Genomic DNA, 24,323 nt, shown 5'->3' with positions numbered 1-24,323 from the left:
CTTAGTAGAACCTTCTGTGGGACCATAGGCACAAATAAGTCTCAATATCCAGTTCTCCATTCTCATATTTGCCCACATTACTCTACTTGAGACTGGCTGTCATTCAAGAAGATTGGTCTCATATTTTGTGTTGAATACTATGGCTACTCCTTCTTTTCCTTGATTGTCATTGCCTGAATATAACATTTTGTATTTATTGCCCAGAAAGATCTCACCAGTTTTTGTCTTTTTTGTTTCATTCACCCCTATTATGTCGATCTGGTACTTATCTAATTCCTCAGATAGCTCCATTTCTTTGCCATTCAGGCTTCTTATGTTGATAGTGCCGATCTTTAACTCTGGTGATGTTGAGTTGGGGTGTGTTTTCAGATTTTAGATTTCAGCATATCTTTAACATGATATGCAAAAGCTGTTGTTAACTCTCTGGAACACTCCCTCAAAATACATGGTGAAATAGAATCAAATCCCACAGCTTTATTTACATCAAGTCTATTCAATTCCTCATATACCTCCTGTTCACTTACTAACAGTTCCTCCTCCTCCTCCTTGTTTCTCACTGCTTTCAAGTTCTGCATGATGTCACATTCATAAGAATGAAATACCTTTATGAATTGCTCATAAATATCTCAACTATATCCTCCGCAGTAGTTATCATTCCTCAGTTTTCACCAATCAATCCCATCCTACCATAATCATTCTTTCTTCTACTGGCCACATATCAAAAATACTCCTTAGGATTTTTTTTGGGCTGCTTTATTTAGCAAAAGGATGGTATGAACTTCTGTTCATACCATCCTTTTGCTACCCTTATCAAGTGAGTCACCTTCCTCGCCTGCTCTTTGTACTTCTCATGCAACTGGTTGTTAAAACTACTCATCTTGTGTTTCTTCCATAACACCTTCTTCTTCCAGATTGCATACCTTATCTTTTGATTCATCCATTTCACATCTACTCTATTTATCCTCTTAACCTTTGGAATACATCGTGATATTGCCTCCACCAAATAGTTCTTGAGTAGGGCCCAAGCAGCATTGATATCCTTTCCATCCAGTTCCTCTTTCCAATTTATTATTGCAAGCTGTTTTCTGAGCTTTTCATAATTACCAGTCTTATAATTCCACATATATCCCTTTCTAGCAGATGTCATCAAATGATGACTGGTAACCCTGCAAGTGATCACCTCGTGGTCACTCTGAACAACTGGTGGAAGATTTGACACCTCATTTATAATAACATCATCTGATGAAATGATCAAATCCAATACTCTTGATCCTTGTGTACCCTCCATTACATACTGCCTAAGATAATTGTCTTTCAAAAACTCATTTTCTTTACCCCCAGATGCAGTCTCTTGATTCCAGTCTATATTACCATAATTAAAGTCGTCCATAATGATCACTCGTTTCTTGCTAACTAGGCCTATTTGCGTATACATTTCCCTCTCATTACCAGGTCTATACCAACACCCAATTAAATATTTCATCCTGTTTACTTCTACCTCACGCTATACTGCCTCAAAACTGTGGCAACTATTTGCACCTTGCAAATCCACCTTAGATGGGCACAACTCATCTATTCCTCCTTCTCCCTTTCTTCCCTGGCTGTATTCATGAAAAATATCATATCCATTCATCTCTATTCCTGTCAGGATGTCATCATCTAACCATGTCTCACTTACACCAACAATTTTGGGGCGAATAAGCTCAAGCAAAGCAACAATTTCGTTTCCCTTATTTCGAATACTTCTAGCATTAGTATATGAACATAAGAAATCATTACTGCTTCTACCGGTCCTACAAACGTCACTTCTCTGATGTGACTCTTCAATACCTTCCCCAGTCACTTCCTCTATATTACCACCAATTCTACAACTTTGCTCAAACTCTCCCCACCCATCACACATTCACATCTGAATCCAGCATCCGCATGCTTTATAAAGTGTCTCCCCGTCCACTCTAAGTCCCCCCATTTCCCTGTTTGTGTTGCGCTTCCACCCTCTCATTTACTTCATTCATGATATTCATCTCTCCATTTGAAAGTGAGCAATACCGCTCCCTAACCTGCTTTTTTGCTCTTTCATATCACCTCGCACCACCTCAGATCTATTCATTACAGTCATTACCTCTCCTGCCAGTAACAATCTCTCTAGCCGACTCACACCAAAACCATTTAAATGCAGCCCATCTTCTTTATACAATTTCATCCGTTCTTCAAATTCCTCCCACGCATTCACATAATGCACTCCATTCTTCTCATATAACTGCAATAACATATCATTCATAATCCTTGCTCACCTCCTCAATTCATATCATACCTTGGCAACATAATGACATCCTTTCCTACCATGCTGTTATCTTTTACTCTCCTTATATCCAATCTGGCATTTTCCTTGTTCCATTCCAAATCATTTGTCCCCACTACAACCACCAACTCTTGTGCTCTCTTATTCCTCATGTCCAACGTTTCAATCACTCTCTCCATTCTACCACCAGGAAAACAAACCTTATGCACCTTCTCATTCACCACACCTCTAATAATGGGATCTCCATAGAGAGCCACTCTCGAATCTTTCATTACATCTTTCACATGGCCATCTTTCCTTCTACTCTTTTTTCATTCTTCCATGTATGTCCGTAATTCTTTTCATTTCATTTCGAATGCAGTTCATCTCTTGCCTCATCATCAACTATGCTTTCATGTCCGGATCCAATATATATAAAATGAAATTGATGTTATCACTAATTTGGATTCTTGAAAAAATATATTTTAACAAAACAACTAAGATAATTAGTGTAATTATTTGAACAATAGATCAAGTGTTAACTAATAAATATTTATTAAACCTACTAGTTTCACCAAACTTTAGCTGTTGGCATCTTCAGGGTACGAGCACTTAGGTTAAAAAACATTACACAAATATGAAAAACTGTAAAATTCTAACGATTATAGTTACAACTGAAATAGCATTGAATGTGAGTGATACATTGATCGCGTGTACATGATTAACTAGTTGTTGCTAAGGAACGTTCTGTAGTTTGCACTGAGGTTCGTTTCCTGTGCGTTAAGAGAATTAGGGTTTCCATATCTGGGAGTATTAAACCCTGGTTCCTGTTAAGGTTATCAATAGAGCGAGCGACTGTAGCTGCTTCTTTAAACATTCGGGAGTGGTAGTCTTCTTCTATGTAAGGGGAACAGCTTTTATCCCACTCAATGACATGGTTAGTTATAGAAAAATGAGATGACAGGCCTGGTAGGTCTTGTCTGTTGTTTTTGACATAACCAATGTGCTGCTTCTGTCTAATTTCGAGGCTTCTTGATGTCTGCCCAATGTAACTTGAACCACATGAACATGGAATATTGTAAACTCCAGAATATTTATAGAAAGGTTCCACAATTCGTAAACTACTAAGATCTCCAAAAGATAACCATCCTTTCTATAAATATGCTGGAGTTTACAATATTCCATGCTCATGTGATTCAAGTTACATCGGGCAGACATCAAGAAGACTCGAAATTAGACATTGGTTACGTCAAAAACAACAGACAAGACATATCAGACTTCATTTCATTTTTCTATAACTAACCATGTCATTGAGTGGGATAAAAGCTGTTCCCCTTACATAGAAGAAGACTACCACTCCCGAATGTTTAAAGAAGCAGCTAGTCACTCACTCTGTTGATTACCTTAACAGGAACCAGAGTTTAATACTCCCAGAGATATGAAAAATCCTAATTAGATCTCTTAACACACAGGAAATGACCTTCAATGCAAACTACAGAACATCCCTTAGCAACAACTAGTTAATCATGTGCACATGATACATGTATCACTCACGTTCAATGCTATTTCAATTTGCAACTATAATCGTTAGAATTTTACAGTTATTCATATTTGTGTAATGTTTTTTAACCTAAGTGCTTGTACCCTGAAGATGCCAACAGCTAAAGTTTGGTGAAACTAGTAGGTTTAATAAATATTTATTATTTATTAGTGTTAACTAATATAAGATGTTAAATAATATATATAACTAATATTTGATAATAATCTTAAAAAAGCAGAAAACGTGTGCTACTACAGCATGGGATGGGTTCCCCTTGAGTAAATTTTCTACATCTGAAGAGGTGCAAAAGTGATTAATAATGAACGGATATAAAGACAAAATTACAAGTAATCAATGAGCTATCACAAAATAAACTTTATGGTGAAATGTTTAGTTTAACAACTAATAAGTGGATATCTCTTAAGAACCAGTGATATATGACAATACTGTCCATGCAAATGAGAATAAATTTTGGAATCTTGATTTATGCTGTATTTGTAGTTCTATGGCCAATGACAAATTTTTAACTACTTCAAATTTAATTTGAAAAAAAAAAAAAAAGGAAAAGACAGTAGTTGAATTATCTGATAGAGATGACTGACAACTCTAATGATGATTAAAATTGATAAAAATGATGATGAAATTTGATCTTGATGCTCTGCAGATGTTGCATGACACATCCACTGATTCTCAAATTCTATACAAAAAGGTACAACTCAGTACTCTGATAATGTTATGAAAGGTAGTCACAATATTCTGCATATCACAACAAAAAATGAGAATATACTTATGGGCTTAATCATAAGTAAGGTAGCCCATAAGTAATCACATGAGCTACCTTAGCAACCATAGCAACATGTCCTCTAAACTCTGTCTACCACTAGCTTAGTCTATTTTCTGGAGTACAGCATTCAATGTGATATATAGCTTGTAATCTATTTTTCCCAAAATGCACAACTTTACACTTCTCCACATTAAGCTGACACCCATTTTCTTTTGCCCATACTAAGAGCCTATTTAAATCATCCTCCTTAAATCGTCCACATCATTGTGATTAATTATTACTATACTTAATTTCACAGCATCAGCAAACAACTGAATATTTCCTTTCAGGTTATTTCCTATGTCATTTACGTACAACTTAAACAACAATTATCCCAGCACTGAACCTTGCGGCAGATCACTAGTCACCAGTTTTCGCCTCAATTCTTCCCCTCCACATACCACTTTTTGATATCTGTTCACCCTCTTATCCACTTAACCAGTGTCAGGTCCATCCCATTTGTTCTAATTTGTGTAACAGAGTTCCATTTGATATCCTGTCAAATGCCTTTGCAAAATCATTGTGTAGCCATTTCCTTTATCCAACTCTGCTGTTACTCTATTATAAAAAGTTACTAAGGCATGACCGACCCTTCACAAAGCCATACTGACCCTCATACAGTATCATATTTTTATCTACTAATTCTTGAATTCTTTATTTGACTAATTTTTTTAGTACTTTTACCATGCCTGAGATACTGATTGGTCTATAATTTGCTAATGAGGTCTTAAAATCTCCCTTATGCAAGGGAATTATTTTGCCCTCTTTCCACTCCCTTGGAACTCTACCAGAGCTGAGACTTAAAGAGCCTAGTCAGAGACATTGCCAGTTCCCTTGAACAGTTCGAAAACCTTAGCTGATATCCCATCTAATACCACAGTTGTATTTACATTGAGATTCTGCAATATCCTAAGAATCTCCAATTCATCCACCACTTTTCCACATCAATGGGTCACACATATGTTAAACCAGTAACCTCACTAGGATGATATACCCTTGCAAAGTGGTCACTCAATACTCAACTATTTTATCTGCTTCTGCCTCCTCGTGACCATCATCGCTCATTAAGGTTAATCTTCCGGAGTTATTCTTCCTGTTACTTGCCACAAAACAAAAGAACCCTTTGGGATTTTCTATGGCTTCTTTTCATAATCTGATTTTGTCTTCCTTGCCATGCTGGTCATCTTTCTTGCCTGAGCCTTGTACTGTTCATGGGTTTGCTGGTCACCTTTCTCTTTATGTATCCCCTGGCCCCACAGTGTTTTCTTCTTCTTCTGTAGCTCGTGCTTAATGATATTACTCATCCATCTAACTCTTATCTGATTAACCCTCCTTACCTTAAGTATACAATTTAATACTGCTTCCTCTAGATGACCCTTAAATATATCCCATGCAATACTAACATCCTTACCCTGCAGTGTTTTATGCTGTGGCATAGATTTAAGCTTCTTCCTAAGCTTGATGTAATCACCTGCCTTGTAGTTTCACCCTTTCTTGAGAATATATCTCATGTTTGACAATCTCCCAAGTAAAGATTGCATGGTCACCTTCATCAATCAGAGGCAATGTGGTCACCTTCATTACAGATAGCTCTTCTGATCCTATGACCACGTCCAATAGTCTCCAACCCCTAGTTCCCTTCTATTACATGCTGCCTTAAGTAATTATCGCTTAGCAGGTGTATAAATTTAGCATGTGTTTACTTCCTGCCATGCGATCTTTCTTACTTCCAGTTTGTATCTCCATAGTTGACGTCCACCCCATAATAATCACTCGACCTGTGCTCATTGTACTAATTTGGTGATGCATGTCTTTCCAATCATATCTTCTTGGCCTACAGCAACAACCAACTGTATATTTTGTCTTATTGGCCTTAATCTCACACCAGACTTCTTCAAATAAATAGCCCCCCCCCCTCCTAGCTATCTCCTATTCTTTTTGGCTGCAATTCATCTGCTAGCATCAGCAGTACCTCTCCCCTATCCTATTTTCTTTATCTTCCCTGAAAATACTAAACCCTTCACATTCTATGCCTGTAGCTACATCATATGCTGCTAACCAAGTCTCACTAATGCCTATAACTTTTGGAAAGGTTGCACTAACCAATCCCCAAAACTCCTCCCTCTTGGTCCTGATACTTCTGACAGTATATAGAAACTGCAGCATTCCTTTAGACCCCACCCGCCTGTACTTTCTGAATTGACTAACCTATTCAATATTTTTGCTTGAGAGACTAGACTCACTTGGACATTCTCACACTTACTCGCTTCATGGGTGCCTTCACACAAACTCACTTGCTTCCACCCTAATTGCTTAAGTTTCCTTGAATTTGCATGTCAGTATGATTGGTGAACAACACTCTCTTGTGACACCTTACACCAAAATCATTTAGATGTAGTCTATCAGCAAGTACAAATCTTTCTTTCTGTCAAACAGAGATCGCAGATCCACAAATTCTACATTATTCCTTTTGAACAATCTATGTACAGACTCTGGCTACCAACGCATCCCCCCCCTCAGTTCGCCTCTATCATAGCATCATAGGAGACTTACAATCTTCACCTTTCACTCTTCAGTTTAGCCTCTTCTAATAACTCCTTTACATCCTCTTTAATAGAATACTTCTTACCTCTCAAATCATTTGAACCAACCGAGACAATCATTTCCTTCGACTTACCTTTTTGCATCTGGATGGTGTGGCTAATATCGTGAATTTTTGCACCAGAAAAGATGATTTTGTAACATTTTCATTAGGTACTCCCCTGATCATCGAGTCGTCTCCATACATAATTTTCTCCGTAACTTGTTTTTCTTGTTCATTCAGTTGGTCTTTATTATTCATTCGGAATGCCTGCTTCTTTCTCTTTTCAGCCCCACTAATCTCTTACCACTTCTGCAATTTTTCAATTTCGCACTTTGCCCTATGAAGGATAATATTCAAGCAAGCAATTTCTTTATTAATGCCCATTTTGTTCTCCTGTCGACATTAATATCATTTTCAATTCTACCATCAGTACTGTCCACTCTAATATTTGTTACATTCTCGTCACCTAACACTAACTTTTAAAACATTTAATATACTCTCTCTCTCTCTCTCTCTTTAGTCTATTTCCTTCCATTTATGCTTTAATTTTCTCAACAAATACGTTTCACACAGTGCACTGAAAAATCCCATAAATTCAAATTCCATATAAGCAACACAATGCTTCAGTAACCAAAAATGAAAATGTCTTGCTTACAACACAGAGAGAAACAAAAATTAAACTAACAACTTTACAAATAATATCATGTTACTGACTTCTTAATTTATGAAATATCTGAATTTTAATACAGATATCCTACAGTATCCAAATATTATTAAAATAGTCTTGTTCAGAGAAAGTTGTAGGAAGTTTTCTCACTTGGTTATAAAGTATATTATTTTTAACAAGAAATTATACTGTCTTAACTCTTACCCAACTGATGCAAATAAATTATGTAAGAATACCCTACCTGTATATAAAGGCAGATGACTTAATGTTATCTTCTCATAATGAAGTATAACATGGAAAGGATTGCTACCCAAACTGATTTCGACCTTTATCGAGGTCTCCACTGTGGGAGCCCGATCCAGGAGGATATTAAGGATGAATCAATATAGAAGTCATATTTTCCACATTTATAAGTAGTAAAATGGTGTTTCATCATGTTATTAAGATACTCTGGTACAGTGATGACAGTACACTGTATTTGATGCACTGCACTAATCACCAAAACTTCTAGAATATCAACCTCATATCTTGAAATTCTGATTTCCAAATTATTCTTCAGTGGAGTGCTAATAATCTTGTTAATTTTAGTACAAGTAAAACTCAATTATGTCTTATTTCTCACAACAAAGGAATATGTTTCCTCCAGCCTTACTTTTTACAATCGCCAAATCTCTTACCAAGATGACATTCTCTTCTTGGGATAATTCTAACTTCTGATCTTTCTTGTTCATAAATATATTACGAATATCTCTTCCTCAGCATCCTAGTAATTTCTCTTTTTCTGCAGGCATTATCTCTGAACAACTATTAACTTTATACATATCTCACGTATGTCTAACCATCAAATACTGTTCTTGGGTTTGAAATAGTGCATCTAAGTTCTACCTAAAAATACTTGATCCATCTCTTACCAATCACTCTTACTCACATGGGTGTTCAATTTCTGCCACTTGCATTTCGTATTATTTCTATTATTGCTGTTCACCAGACTTTATCATCATCAAATTCCTGGTATATACCCTCAAGGAATGTACAGGATATGATAGTACTACATGAAAAATTTTCATCATTACTAACTTCCTATCTACAATTTTCCTCCAAATCAGTCTGTTATTATCAGCTCCTATATTATCTGATCTTATATTTCTGTCTTCTTAAGGCACTTTTACTGCATCGATCCACCTATATCTCGATGGACTGATACAGTTCACCAGACTTTGCATTGATAATTCTCTTGCTCTTTAAATCTATAAAAGCACATGCAGCAGCTATAAACACTCCTTTATAATTCAGCTGATCAAACTCACCAAATAAATTTTTATTCTTCTTTATTCATTTCCTCAACTGCTGTCTTCCTTATGTATTTCCTAAAATAATTATTAAGTTTATTCTTTCTCCTCAACTTCCTGCTCTCTATAGCATGAGATTACAACAAGAACAACAAAAGCTGATTCCATATCAAGTGCTTTATATTCCATAATGTCCAACACACACACTGCCTTCTCAGATTTGTATAAAGCCATAAAGTATGATGTGAGTCACTACTCAGACCAACTTTATCTTCACTGAGGTCTCGTCATTAAATCTAGACCCATGTGCCTGTGTTGATGTTTCGTGGAGAAAACACACATCTTAGATCATTAAACTAATATTTTGCTTTGGTTACCAAGGCATCTTCATGGTAATAAAAAAAGTATACTAAGTAACATGCATGCATACAGGTACATACCAGGATGGCAAACACAGACTGAATGTAAAAGGTGGGGCTCCTACAGTTCTAAATGCCTCTTACTTAAGATTTCCTAGAATTTTGAAATGTGATGCAGCTGAATTTATATCTGATTCTGTATAAGAGGGAAGTATCCCACCCACTAGATCTGTTATCTGTATCCATGGTGTAGTCTATAACCCAGGAACAGTCACATTGCAGGTAATGGACATAGTATCTGTGTACTTTTAGGGAGATATTAGCAGTTCTTTTGATCTGTCTGAAGTATTAAAGTTCGCAGGAGCAAGGGATAGTACAGACTGCAGGAAGATATAGATCAGTGTTTCCCAAACCTTCAGTTCCTGCATATCCCTTTAAAAATTTTAATAACACTTCTGAACTCCCTACTTCCTCAGGGAAAAGGCAACTTAGGAGAAGTTATATCTCATTCAAACTTGAATGAAATATAATTCAAACTTCAACCTGTTAGCAATAGCAGTGGCTGCCGGCGGCACTCGAAAGTGGCTGGCAACACAGCAGTTGGCTCAAAGCTATCATCGCAAGTGCAAATTGTTCTCTTGCTCAATGACTCTTCCTTCATTTTCCTTTAATTTAGATACCCATAAGGCTTTATTATATTCAATCCCTAATATAGAAAAGAGAGAGACTGATAAAGAAAGTGGCAATAATAAAAAGAGAAGAAAGTAATTACGTTGGAGGAAAAGCTGGAAGTCATTAAGAGACGTGAAAGTGGCGTTATCAATGCAGGATCATCAAATGGCAATTAAACAATATCAGACAATTCTAAAAAGCACTAAGTAGCTAATGTAAGATAATTATTATTATTAAGAGAGATGTCCAGGGAGTCAAGGACTCATCGAGGGAGGCCACATACTACACACACACACCAGCTTTCATACTTATTCTTGAATTTATTCATACTGCTTGCACTCACAACATCCAATGGCAATCCATTCCAATCACGCACCATCCTATGAAAGAAAACTCTAGCCCTTACCCCTTCTTAGTGCCATTCATTCTCAGCTTCCAAGGATGCCCTTTTTGTCCTTTCCCAACACTCCGTAAATCGAAAAATTCCATCAACTGAATTCCTGTATGACCCTTTCAGAAGTTTATGTCTCAATCATATCATCCCTCTTTCTCCTGTTTGCTAGTATCTGCAGTCTACAAATTCTCGATCTGTCTTCATAATCAGTATACCATTAAAAATGATATTATTGATATCATTTTTAACACTCGACTTTGCACTCTCTCCAATTCTGATATATCAGAATCAAAAGGGAAATCAAGAGACCAGATCTGTGCACAATAGAAGGAGGCCACATACTACACATCTTAATGTTGATATCTTAACATGTGAACATTCATTTCAGCATTGAAATTATCTTGAGTTGCATTTGCAATCTTTGCTACATGGTCACTAACTTCAAATTCCTATCTACTAACACTCCAAGATCCCTAGCCTCATCAGTTTCTTCTAGCATAATCCCACCAACATAATACGACATTGGACATCTACTCACGCCAAAGTAAATGACCTTACATTTACTGACACTGAAATGACATCCATTTCCCCATGCCCACAATTCCAGCCCATTCAAATCATTCTGAAAGTACTGCATATCAGCAGCATTCCTGATTACCCTACTTGTCTTGGCATCATCAGCAAGCTGTATGTAACTTGTCAAATCCTTCCCAATATCATTAATGTACAGATTGAATAACAGTGGACCAAGCACTGATCTTTGTGGTACACCACTTTTTGATATCTGTCAGTCAGTCATCCTCTTATCCACGCTAATATTCCATAACTCAAACCTATATTCTCCAATTTACGCAACAGTCTACAGTGCTGTATTCTGCCTTAGCAAATCCCAAAAGTATCATGGTGTATCCATCCCACTTGTCTAGTTCAATGGTAACATTGATGTAGAATGTGAGCAAGTTGCTAAAACATTAACTTCCCTTAGTAGACCCATGTTTACCCATTGCAAAGTAGAGATTCACTGTCAACCCATTTCTGAATATGATCCATAACCAATTTTTCCAAAATCTTCATCACCACCACCACTCCTGAGATACTAATTGGTCGATAGTTGATACATTCCACCCTTGTGCAATGGAATAACCATACATTCTTTTCATTCTTGCAGAATCTTTCCTGTTCTGAGACTCATATTAAACAGCCTAGTCAAAGGAATAGCCAGTTCAGTTGAACACTCTTTTAACACACATACTGATATCTCATCAGTCCCTACTGCTGAATTCTTATGCAGTTTGTGCAATAGGTCTAATAACTTATCATCATACACTTGAGTTTCTTCATCCTGAATAGGTAGCAGTGAGCGAAATATTGCATACACCGGGTTGATAGCTTTGAACAAAATGGGCACTCATTAGTTGAACAACCTCTTCTGCATCTCTTACCTCATACCATCTGCATTTAGAACAGTTATTTTCTTTCATATTCATTCTTTCTTTTACTTGCAGCATATCGATAGAATTCTAGTCTTTAGCAAGCAGAGCCACTTTTCTTACTCAGACTTTGCTTTCCGTACACCAGTTGTGACTATTCTAGCCTGCTGCTTATAATTTTCATAATGGACATCATCCTTATGGACACAGTATTCCTTCCACGCCATCCTTTTCTTACGATTGTATTGCTTAATAAGATTACACATCCACTTGACTCCTACCCTATTTATTCTTCAAATTCTCTGGACACATTCTGATATTGCATCATTTAAGTATTGTTTAAATGCTTCCTATGCACTGTCGATAATCTTCCTATCCAGCAATCAATCCCATTCCAATGAACTCAGTATACTCCTCAGTTGATCATAATTTCCTGCTTTGTAGTTTAGCATGTAACTTTTCTGAATGGAACATTCATAAACTTAGTCACTTCCCAAGTGAGTACCACATGATCACTGCCACCAACCAGAGGCAGAATAGTTATGTCTTTAACTGAAATGCCCTCTGACACTATAATCAAATCTAACACTCATTGACCTCAAGTTCCTTCTGTCACATGCTGCTTGAGGAAGTTGTCCCACAACAGCTCAATAAATTCATTTTCATTCTTCTCATGAGATTCTACTGCTATCCAATCAATATTTGGATAATTAAAGTCTCCCATTATGATTACTCTTTTTGCACTCATCTTTTCTATTTGGTGATGCATTTTTTCATCACTAGCAACTGATCCACCAGGCCTGTAACAATACCCCCACTATGTAATTAATCTTGTTAGATTCCACCTCACACCAGATGGCTTCAAATTCACTGCCACGTGAAATACTGTTAGTAGTACTACAATCATAGGTCTCAACTCTGGATTCAAGTCATCCGATATCATTAGCATCAGGCTTCTCCATTCAAATTATTTCCTATGCCATTTATGTACAAATTAAACAGCAGTGGTTCAAGCACAGAGCCCTACAGCATACCACTCACCTGCCATCTGGATTCTGCTCCTCCATATACTACTTTTTGGTATCTGTCCCTTTTGGTATCAGCCACCCTTTTATCCATATCACCAATTTCATATCCATCCCCCATTTGTTGTAGTTTGCCTAATAGAGTTCTATGTGGTTTCTGTCAAATGCCTTTGCAAAATCTGACAATACCAGTGTGTAGCCATTCCCTTTATCCAACTACGCTGCTGCTCTATTACAGACCAGAAAAAGCCTGGTTGTGCCATATTTGTATACTTCATGAAAGCATGAAGTATACAAATTACTGAAGGTTTTTCCAACATCTTTCTGGGAAAAGGTAATGCAATGAGTTGTTCTGGTATAGTGAGAGGAGAGTTTCCTTGTCATCTACATATTTACATGAGTTGGAGAAGACCAATGCCAAGAGGCCACAATTAATTTTAAGTGATATTTATGAGTGCCATATGCATGTGAAAAATGGAATAATGAAAGCAGAACTGGCTGGGGTTGTTTGGGCCTTCTGGTCCTTAGTTTTAAGTTTCAAACCCTAAGCTTCATATTTGACCTACACTACAGCTCAAAACATGTATTTAAAAAAAATTTTTTTTTAAATACATGTTTTGAGCTGTAGTGTAGGTCAAATATGAAGCTTAGGGTTTGAAACTTAAAACATGTTGAACTTTTATCTTAGAATGCCCTGACACATCTACCTAGAGAACCAAGGTTTGGATAGGGTTTGAGGATTTTGTGTGCAATGGGGAATAAATGTCCTCATTCCGGCAAGATTATTTCATTTATTTGAATAGAAAATATTTGGACTAGGAGAGCAGAAACAGTCATCACATGATGGAAAAGAGTTGTGGAAATCCCACTAGTCATTCATCTCAGTTGACACCATTCTAGTGCCAAAAAGCAAGAGGCTAAGACTGGATGGGTCTCAGAATCCAAACACTCATTATTCCAGTGTCCATTATTAGCAGTTTTAAATTATATCTGAACAATGAATCCCTCCCACATAAAATATCAAAACATCATAAAATTATCCCAATTGACATTTTATCAGAAATGAGAAGAATGAATGTCATGTACTCACTGTATATTCCAAAACTTGGTAGAAATTATGCAACCTGTATAAAGGGAATCCTCCTCTGTACCCTCCCCTCATTTTTATCCACTTTGACATGTTGAAATCCCCAAGGGACCCCAAGCAATATAAGAAATTATTTATATTTCTTCATTGAAATCAGATGACTGATGCATCAATAAGTGTCTGTTATCTGTTACTGAGATAGGAAGAAGAGAAGAAGGGAAAAAAAAAAAAAAAAACAAGACATTTTGTGGTTATAAAAAATAACCACAAAATGTTTTTGTTTTAAAGCTATTTAAAGTGTTTGCATTCTTTCATTAATTAGATCTGATGCTTAAAATTTGAAAAGATGCAGCCTGTTGAATACCTTACAGGAACAGAAATGGCAAAGTAAGAATACTCAACCTGGAACCAAAATAAAAGTCAAAATTGCGATTTAATGACTTGCAAAACCAGGTAATCGGTGATTTTCTATAATACTTTAAGAAGTACCAGATTTCTTGGGTAACTATACATTAGCTGTATAACATTCATAATTCCATCTACAACACGGACAATATTTGTTGTAACAAATATTAGTCATAAATGATTATTAAAAGCATTCAATTTTTCACAGGTTTAAAACGTAATATATATAAACACATTATTTGACAAAAAAAATAAAGATAACCAATGAATAAAATGCATTCTCTTCAATTTGAGAAAATCATTAAAATGTGATGTTATGATTTTATAAAGTGGGGGAAAAAGTGATAAAATAAGCATATACATACGCTTTGGATACTTCATTTTTGCTAAGGTCCAGCCTATCAACAATAACAGAAAAGGCAACACGGCATATCCGCCCATCCTATAAAGTGAATGGGGAAAAAAAAAAAAAGAAATCGTTAACAGGATATTTTTCCTCGCCAATTCATAATATACATTCTTAAACTGAATATGCGTGGGTATCACAGATCATGATTGTCATTCAGTGATCTGCTTCGCATGCAGGTAGCAAGTTCCCCCCCCCTCCTGGAAACTCAGGCTTTTCTTTGTTTCTTTCTCTCTCTCATCCTGAAAAATAGGATGAGATGAAACTTTCCTATATTTCAGCAATGTTACATTGCCATCCTCTGGGAACAACTATAATATGTGCATGCAAACTAGTTGATTCTGCTTGTTTTTAGTGCCTGTGTGCACACATCATAGTTTTATCTTCCCAGAAGATTGCAATGTATCATTGCCGAAATATAGGAAGCAATTATACATTGGTGTCATCTAAAATATTAATTAAAAAAAATTAAAGTTTTTTAATTAATATTTTAGTATATGTTGTTATTTCCCAAAAAATTTAGTCATGTGTAACCAACATAAAAGTTTATCTACAAGAACATAACGATCTGTTATTCTTAATCAAATTTGATATTTATTGATCACTAATTGCAGCTGCTTTGGCTAATTAGAAAGTAAAAAAAAAAAAAAAAGAAATACAGTGCTGCATGTAAATATCCTAATATTTTAGTTATAACACGTGACAACCATTTCTGCAAAAATGTCTAAAAATAACCCTATTTTCTTGCAGCAGAATTTCAATGTCAGGCTATGATAGTGTCTGAGTGAGAAACAACAAAATATTTGTGTGAGAGAGAGAGCACATATGTATTCTTCATGCAACTGCAATTCAGATTATTTTTCTCTCTTGTACTAAATTGCATTGGAAATGCATCTACTATCTTTCCCAACATTAAATTCTGCCAGGAAAACAGATTCATTTAGAATTTTCACAAAAACTGTTATGTTATCACTGGAATATTAGGATTACACTCGAATCTCACCTAGGATGTGAAGAACTTTTGCAAATATATTTCTTTTTTTTTTTTTTTTTTTAATATCTTCAGCTAAAACAATGACAAGCACAAAGATTGTTGCAGATTACAGGAAGAGTATGTAAAAATTTTATTCAAGCACATTATTTTCATTTCATTCAAAAGAGAAAGAGATAATGCAACATCTCAGTTTTTACTTAGTTATGCTTTTCCGTTAATATGACCAGCAAAGCAAACTGTAAGGATCAGTGCATTTTGATTTTTTTGTTAATGTGAATTCTACTCACAAAAGACTGTAAACCAATCACACATTTCAGTAGTGTGGGTAAACTAAGAGTCAGATAATCCAAAAACCTGCTCTAGAAAACAAATATGTAATTATCAAGCCACTCAGACCTCCAACAAGTGGTGGTAATCTCACAACATGCAATGAAATTCATCTACCACCTAAAATATTTCACAAATATCCATGCCCATGGTGTGATTCAAACCCATAGCTTATGTGGATAGAGAACAAATGTTATCTACTGGGCTAACCAGGCCTCTAAACGGTCAGTAGGAAAACTGGTCCATGCTCATCCACAATTTTTGCTGTTAACTATATATATTCACATTTTTAAAAATTATGATGCATCTTTTGGTTAATTTCTAAATGCTAGGTAAAAGGATTATTATTATTACAGACTACTCCATGAAGTCCTTACTCATCGAGGGAGGTCCTAAACAGCATGTCAAGCACTATCCAGTATTTGCATAGTATCTATCATACTATACTTTGAACTCATTTATAGTCATAGCACCCATAACAGACTCTGGCAACCTATTCCACTCATTCACCACTCTCCTAGCAAGAAAACCTAGTTCTAACACCTTTGCTAACTACAATCTTACTCAGTTTCCAAGGATGGCCCCTAGTTCTCCCACTGCCTGTTCTGGAAAATTTCCTCCGGATTAATCTTGTAAAAATCTTGCAGTACTCTGTATGTCTCAATCATATCATCCCTTTTCTGCCTGTCAACTAGTTTCTGTAACCCACGAAATCTTCAGCTTGTTCTCATAAGTTAATTCCATAGACTTACTACTATCTTGGTCACTCACCTCTGAATCCTCTCCATCTCTTCCTCATTGCAAAGAAACCCAGGTGACCAGATCTGTGTGCAGTAGTCAAGAAGAGGTCTTATCAAGAATCGTTAAAGAGGAATAATCACCAGCTTGTCTCTGCTTTAAAGTATTCTTAGTAACCCAAGTAATCTGTTGAGATACTTTAGCCACTTTTGCTATGTGCCTCTAAACTTTAACTCTCAATCCATTAACACTCCCAAATCTTGGGCTTCATCAATTTCCTGGATTACAGTTCCAATGTGATCTACAGTTGATAATCATTTTACTCCAAAATTCATAACCTTACACTCTGACACATTAAACTAACATACATTTTCCTTTGTCCAGAATACCAGTCTATCCAAATCATCCTGCAAAATTTTTCATGTATTTAATCCTACAAGATTACTTATAAAGAACAAAATTTAAGGGAAATATTCTTGCTACAACATAATGATATATGTAATTTTATTGAGAAGTTCAGAATAAAGAAAAGGAAGAAGAAAAATAAAATCATCATCAAATTCCTGCCCTGTACCCTCGAGGTGTACAGGGTATGATAGTACTACATGAAAAATTTACATCATTACTAACTTCCCATCTACAATTTTCTTCCAAATCAATCTATTACCTGTCAAGACTCCAACATTATCAGATCTTATATTTCTATCTTATAAGGCAGTGCTTCAGAAAACTGTGGGCTGCAGCCCCCTTGGGGGACGTAGGTTTTGTTGAGGGGAGGGGGAGCATGAAATAATGAAAACAAATTTAAAATATTTTAAGACTAAGTAGTTTTTTTATCTTAAAAGAAAGGTATTTAATTTTTATCATTTCTTTTTTTGTTATTTTTTATATTTTAATGGGAAAAAATCACACATTGGTGCGGGTTCACAAATTTTGCTTCCTGTATATTTCGGCGCTTAATGAACATTAGTAAATATATGCTTATTCATATAAGTTTCATTTCAAAGCAGAAATCTAAGAATTGCAGTTTCAAATATTTCACCTGATATTGACTTTTTTTTGTGTGTAGCAGTATTGAAACACATCCATCACATTAAATTGTTATTAAACTTCTTTTAAGTTTTTAATTCTTTCTTTATTACTAATCATTTTACGTTTCATGTGCTTGTACTGCAAATGTACAATAACAATATATCTATCTACATAAAAATATGAGAAAATGTGCCATGTCAAATGTGTATATAAGATGCTAAAAATATAATATTTGCATTTGATTTTTTGCAATATTCGCTGTGAATGTTTTGTATTGAATATAAATATAAAAAATATTATAATAATATATATCTATATTACGATTTTTTTCGAGAGGGACCTTGAAATATTTTAATTTTTCCAAAGGGGGCCCTGACATCCAGAAGTTTGGAAAGCACTGTTCTAAGGCACTTTTTACTGCATCAATCCACCTATATCGTGGTCTTCCTCTAGGTCATTTTCTTGCAAACATGGCAGAGAACGCTTGTTTTGCTAATCTTTCCTATTCTATTTAACTGACCATACCACCTCAGATTAGCTCTGCAAACACATTCATGGATGCTAACAATGTTAAGTTCTTTCCTAATATCCTCGTTTTTAACATATACCGCCCCTGATACCATCTGTTCACACATCTCATCTTTCTCAGGACTATTATACCTGCGGTCTCTAGTCTTTGGTCAAGTGTTTTACTTTTGACCCAGCTCTCAGATCCATAAGCTAAAATTGGTTTAAATACTGTCTTGTATACAGCTAATTTAGTGTTACGACTAATTTCTCTCTTATTCCGTATAAATTTATTCAATTGACTTCCTACCATATCAGTTTTTGATTCTGTTGTCCATATTTAATTGACCATCTACTAAAAATCATGCCTAAGTACCAGAAACGTTTCACTTGTTTTATAGGATCTCCATTCAAAATGCAATTGATATTTTCAATGCTTCTGCCTATTTTCATTGTCTTTGTCTTTTTATTGCTGACCTTCATACCATACCTATTACAACAGTTATTCAATTTAGTCAAGGAATATTGCAGACTTGTAGTGGATTTATTTAGAAGTATAACATTGCCCGCATAAAGCTGACATTAACATCTCCAATTCTGATATCAGATTTAATATCACTTTCCTTCATAATACGATCCAACATAAAACCATCTTCCTGTACTTCCTTCAATTTTAACCGCTGACTTACAATTCAAATAAAGACTAAGCATTGCTTGATATAATGCTCCATTGACACCATACAACTGTAGCGTTATGAATAGCACCTCTCTTGGCACTTTGTCATATGCCTTTGCCAGGTCTACAAAACTTAAATACAGATCTTTGTTATATTCCCATGATGTCTCAACTATTTGTCATAAAGTGAAGATCTGATCCTGACAGCTTCTATCTGGCATGCATCCAGCTTGTTCTTCACTAACTTTCCTTCCACAAATCTCAACCGTTTCTTCTCAACCGTTTCTCAAGTATATTTGCATGAATCTTACCAAGAACACTTAGTAGAGAAATACTTATGTAATTCTCACATTCAATTTTATTTTCCTTTTTATATATGGATACTATGAGAGCTGTACTCCAATCATCCAGAATTCATCCCTCGGTCCAGGCTTTCTGAACTATGCAGTGCAACCACTGTAAGACTTTTCTACCTCCGTACTTGAGCATTGAGAGAAGTATTTATTACATACATCAAGGATATCTTTTTCTCCCATTTTCATGTCACCTTTATTATCTCTAATTCCTTTTACAGCACTCTTTCCTCCATTTCTGAGCGTCTTCAACAACTTCCAGAATATCTTGATTTTTATTTTCTATGTTCTTACCAAAATCTTCCCATGACTTTCATTCAGCTAGTTGTACACAGTGTTTAGCTTTTTTTTTACATCTGTCTCTGTATTCTCTAAAAGCAAAAGCTGCTTTACTTGCCAGGAACTTTTGATATGCTTTCTTCTTTTCCTTCACTGCCTCTTTAACTTACTGTGTCCACCATTGAGTTCTGATTTTTTCTATCCTGGTAGACAACTTTACCACATGCCTCTCTGGCTGAATCAATCAGTGTTTTCTTCAGAGCTTGCCACTAATCTCCAAGGTTTGTTTCCTGTTCTCAAACTCTTTCATTTTTTCTTGAATAATGTTTGTGTATTTTAGTCTACAGTTCATATCTGAGAACTGTTCAACTTTTATTCGTTTTGAAACTTTCTTCCTTTCAATATGACACTCAATTTTATCCTGCTCAAGACTAAATTGTGATCACTTCCAATTTCAAATCCTCTGTACACTCTGGTTTCCTACATAACTGAGAAAACATCGCTATCAACAATAACATAGTCAATGAGACTTTTCTTATTTCTTGTCTCTTCTCTCAATGTGAATTTGTGTACATTTTTATGTTGGAACATTGTGTAAATAATAACCAGTCCATGATCTGAGCAGAAATCCAACAGATATTTGTCATTATTATTAGCTTTGCTCTTTTCTCCAAATTTTCCCTAAATATTTTTGTATGCCTGACAATTATTTCCTATGCTGCTATTTAGATACCCAACAAGGAACAACTTTTCCTTTTTCATTGTGTCAGTTGCTTTCCCTAAAGCCTCAAAAAATATCTCCATTTCTAATTTAGAACCTTCTATGGGACCATGGGCACAAATAGTCTCATTATCCAGTTCCCCATTCTGATATCGGTCCACATCACTCTACTTGAGACTGCCTGCCATTCAAGAAGATTAGGCTCATATTTAGTGTTGAATACAATACTACTCCTTTTCCTTGATTGTCATTGGGGGCAACTTGTAGCAAAGTTGTATCACCACCTCTGGGTCTGGCTCCCAATGATGAGACCTTAATAAAGGTCGAAACCAGTCTGGGTAGTGACCCTTACCTTAATGCATATCATTATACATGTCTGCAGGGAGATGTGCTTTGCTTTATGGGATACTAAGGCAAGTGATGAGAAGTTATACCACCTTCGCCACAGTCCTGAAAATACTTTAGGTGCAAACTCTGTTTGCTTACACTTTGATAAAGGATTAAACCAAATATATAATTTGTAGCATAGCCAAGTGAAAAAACTTCCATCAACTTATCTCTAATCCAGATAATTTTAATAATAAGGTGCGACACCTTTTGGCAACTCGTATATGGAAATATGATTTCTCCATTACTTCCACCTTATTATCACCACCTCTGGGTCTGGTTCCCATTGATGAGACCTTAATAAAGGTTGAAACTATTCTGGTTAGTGACCCTTCCCTTAATGCATAGCATTATACATGTCTGCAAGAAGATATGCTTTGCATTATGCGATACTAAGGCAAGTGATGAGAAGTTATACCACCTTTGCCACGAGTTGCCCCAGTCTTGAAAATACTTCAGGCGTAAACTGTGTTTGTTTACACTTGGATAAAGGATTAAATCAAATATATAATTGGTAGCATAGCAAAGTGAAAAAAACTTCCAACAGGAAAATTGTAGATAAGAAGTTAGTGGTGATGTAAGTTTTTCATGTAGTACTATCATATCCTATACACTTCTTGAGGGTACATGTCATCAATTTGATGATGATGAACTCCATATTTGAGCATTTGGTCAAATATCATCTACTCCAGCTGCTTTTCCACATTTCAGATTTTTGATGGCTTGTTTTACTTCAAGTATTGATACGTACACCCGATTGTACTCTTGAATGTTTTCTATAACCGTGCTGTCACTGCTTGTTTCAAAAGCAATCTATCAAGTTTCATGTCACCTTGATCATCTCCGATTGCTTTTTTACAGTACAGAAGCTTTCACAGAATATTTTGCCACCTTCTGATATTTACTTTCTATATTCTTCCCATAAATTTTGTTTAGCTAGGTTTATGTAGCACTTGGCTTTCTTTCATTTTTCTCTGTATTCTCTCAGAGCACAAGCTGACTTATTTGTCAGGAATTTCTGATACACTTCCTTCTTTTCATTAGTCTGCCATGAAGTTCGGATTTTTTTATCCTTACAGACAACTTCAACCACATTCTCTGGCTGAGTCAATTAAAAGTTTTCTTCAGAACCTGTCAATGAATCACCATGGTTTAATTATTTTCAAACTCTATTTCTTGAAATTTCTACATTTCTGAAAATTACTTAATTTGTTCATTTGAACACTTTCTTAAACACTTTTCTTTTCAATATGATATTCAATTTTATCCTGCTTAAAGTAAAATGATGATCATTTCATATTTCAAATTCTCTGTATACTCTTGTGTCCTGAACCTATGAAGACATCACTATTAACAATAATATAGACAATGAGACTTTTCTTATTTCTTGCATATTCTCTCCATCTGAATTTGTGTACATCTTTATGTTGGAATATGGCATATGTCCTGAACAGAAATCCAGCAAGTGCTTACCATTATTTGCTTTGCCCTTTTCTCCAATTTTTCTAAAACATTTCTGTCTGGTAATTTGTTCTTACTCTGCTGTTTAGATCTCCAACAAAGACCAACTTTTTCTTTGTGTAAGCTGACTAACACTTCAAAAAATGACTCCACTTCTTCCTTTGTAGAATCTTCTTGTGCAGTTCCCAATTCTGAGTTCCTGCCATTTAAGATTATACTTATATTTAGTGTTGATTACTGCATTATTGTTGCTGTCTGATTAAAACATCTTGCATTATTTGCTTTTTTTTGTCTTCTTTGTTTTGATAACACCTATTATGTTGATCTGATACCTATCCAATTCCTTTGCTAGTTCTATTTCATTTTTGTTGATGCTTCTTATGTGATAGTGCCAATCTTGACCTCTGCTGATGTTCAGTTAGAGTCTATTCCATCAGCTGACTTTTCACTGTTTGCCCTGGTTACCTGATGAAAACAACAGGAGCTTTTGATGACACCTCAGTGGGCATGAAAGTCTATCATGTTGTACCATCATATTATTTTGGTTTTAGCCAATCAGAATACAATTTGGTCAGCTAAATTCCAAATTGCCAGCCCATATTCATTCGTACCTACTAACAGGGTGCACAACAAAAAAAAAAAAATTGCAGAATGGACAAGGAACCTGGGTCAGTTCTCCATATTTCTTAAAAAGGCTACATGGAGGCCTTTTTAAGAAAGGCCTCCATGTAGCCTCCCAGTTCTCCAGCTTTGAACCTTAAGCACCATAGCAATGCAATTCTTATTCTCTACAACCTCTGCACACAACACTTTTAAATTAATCAGAGTAGCAACTCTGATCTGTTCTCCTAAAAAAGAAGTGTATACAGTTTCATATGTAGGAAACTTTGTTTATTTTGGATAGACATAAAGAACTTAGCATCGGTCATAACATCAGAAACATAAGAAATGCATACAACAATCATAATTCTTAAAATAATTTTCATGGCTTACACATGTAACAAAAATTATATAGAATTTATTCAAAAATTCCAATATATTTCATCCAGTGTTACATGGACATCATCAAGGTGATAGTTATTAATTACATTCAAAAGATGGATCAAAATAAATCATGTACATATTAGCTCATGTCTTGGTTTCAGCTGAATCACATGCATGATTTATGAATCATTATTTTGATTCACCTTTTGAATGTAATTAACAGGCTATTGCTTTTGCCGATGTTCATGTAACATTGGATGAAATATATTTGATTTTTTGAATATAGCATTTTTGTTACATGTGTAAGCTGTGAAAGTTATTTTAATATCTAGTGCACATATTCCATTAAAGGATATTAATTACAAAATCTTAACTTTGCTAGAAACAGGTTGCAGATCAGAAACCTATTATAGCATGGTTGTTTTTGTAAATCTCTCTTTCAAGATCTTTGGCAATTATTTCTTATAGCAATCTCACACAAAAGGTTGCTCAACCTAGGGTACTAGTACCACTGATAGGCAGAAAATTGAGTAGAAAGAAGAAACCTGTTAACTATAGCTTTAAATAACTGTAGTCATTATGCAACATGCTACCAAACTGGTTAGCCAAGTGGATAATATATCTCTGTTCTTCAACCAACAGGATGTTATGGGTTTAAAGTCCACCAAGGACATGTATGTTTGCCAATGTCTTTAGGTGGTAGATGAATATCACCCAGTGTGAGACCACCATCCTTACGGGAGGCCTAGGATGGCTTGGGAAAAAAAAAAATCTGGTTTCTAGAGCAGGGTTTCCAGATTACCTAATCCTCAATCATCTACAGTAGCTCGTGATATAGGTTTACAACATTTTGCAAGTGGAATTCACATAGAGAAAATTTCATATGAGTGAAAAGAAAAAAA

The 24,323-nt window shown here is 35.4% G+C and overlaps 1 protein-coding gene across 4 annotated transcripts in view; it reads right to left on the bottom strand.

Moving 5' to 3' along the window:
* hyd (E3 ubiquitin-protein ligase hyd) overlaps positions 1-24,323 on the bottom strand; it is a 680,323-nt gene that overhangs the window by 637,248 nt on the left and 18,752 nt on the right. For all 4 annotated transcript variants that reach the window (XM_090411567.1, XM_090411569.1, XM_090411568.1 and 1 more), the window contains exon 3: positions 14,922-14,998. In XM_090411567.1, the coding sequence (XP_090267693.1) occupies positions 14,922-14,998 (77 nt within the window). The remainder of the gene's footprint in view (positions 1-14,921; positions 14,999-24,323) is intronic.

The sequence above is a fragment of the Typopeltis vanoorti genome, chromosome 21 (genome assembly GCF_054136105.1).
Source record: "Typopeltis vanoorti isolate ZY-2024b chromosome 21, IOZ_Tvanoo_1.0, whole genome shotgun sequence".
NCBI lineage: Eukaryota > Metazoa > Arthropoda > Arachnida > Uropygi > Thelyphonidae > Typopeltis > Typopeltis vanoorti.
Note: the sequence above shows the minus strand (reverse complement) of the source record. Positions and strands in the feature narration are given on the sequence as shown.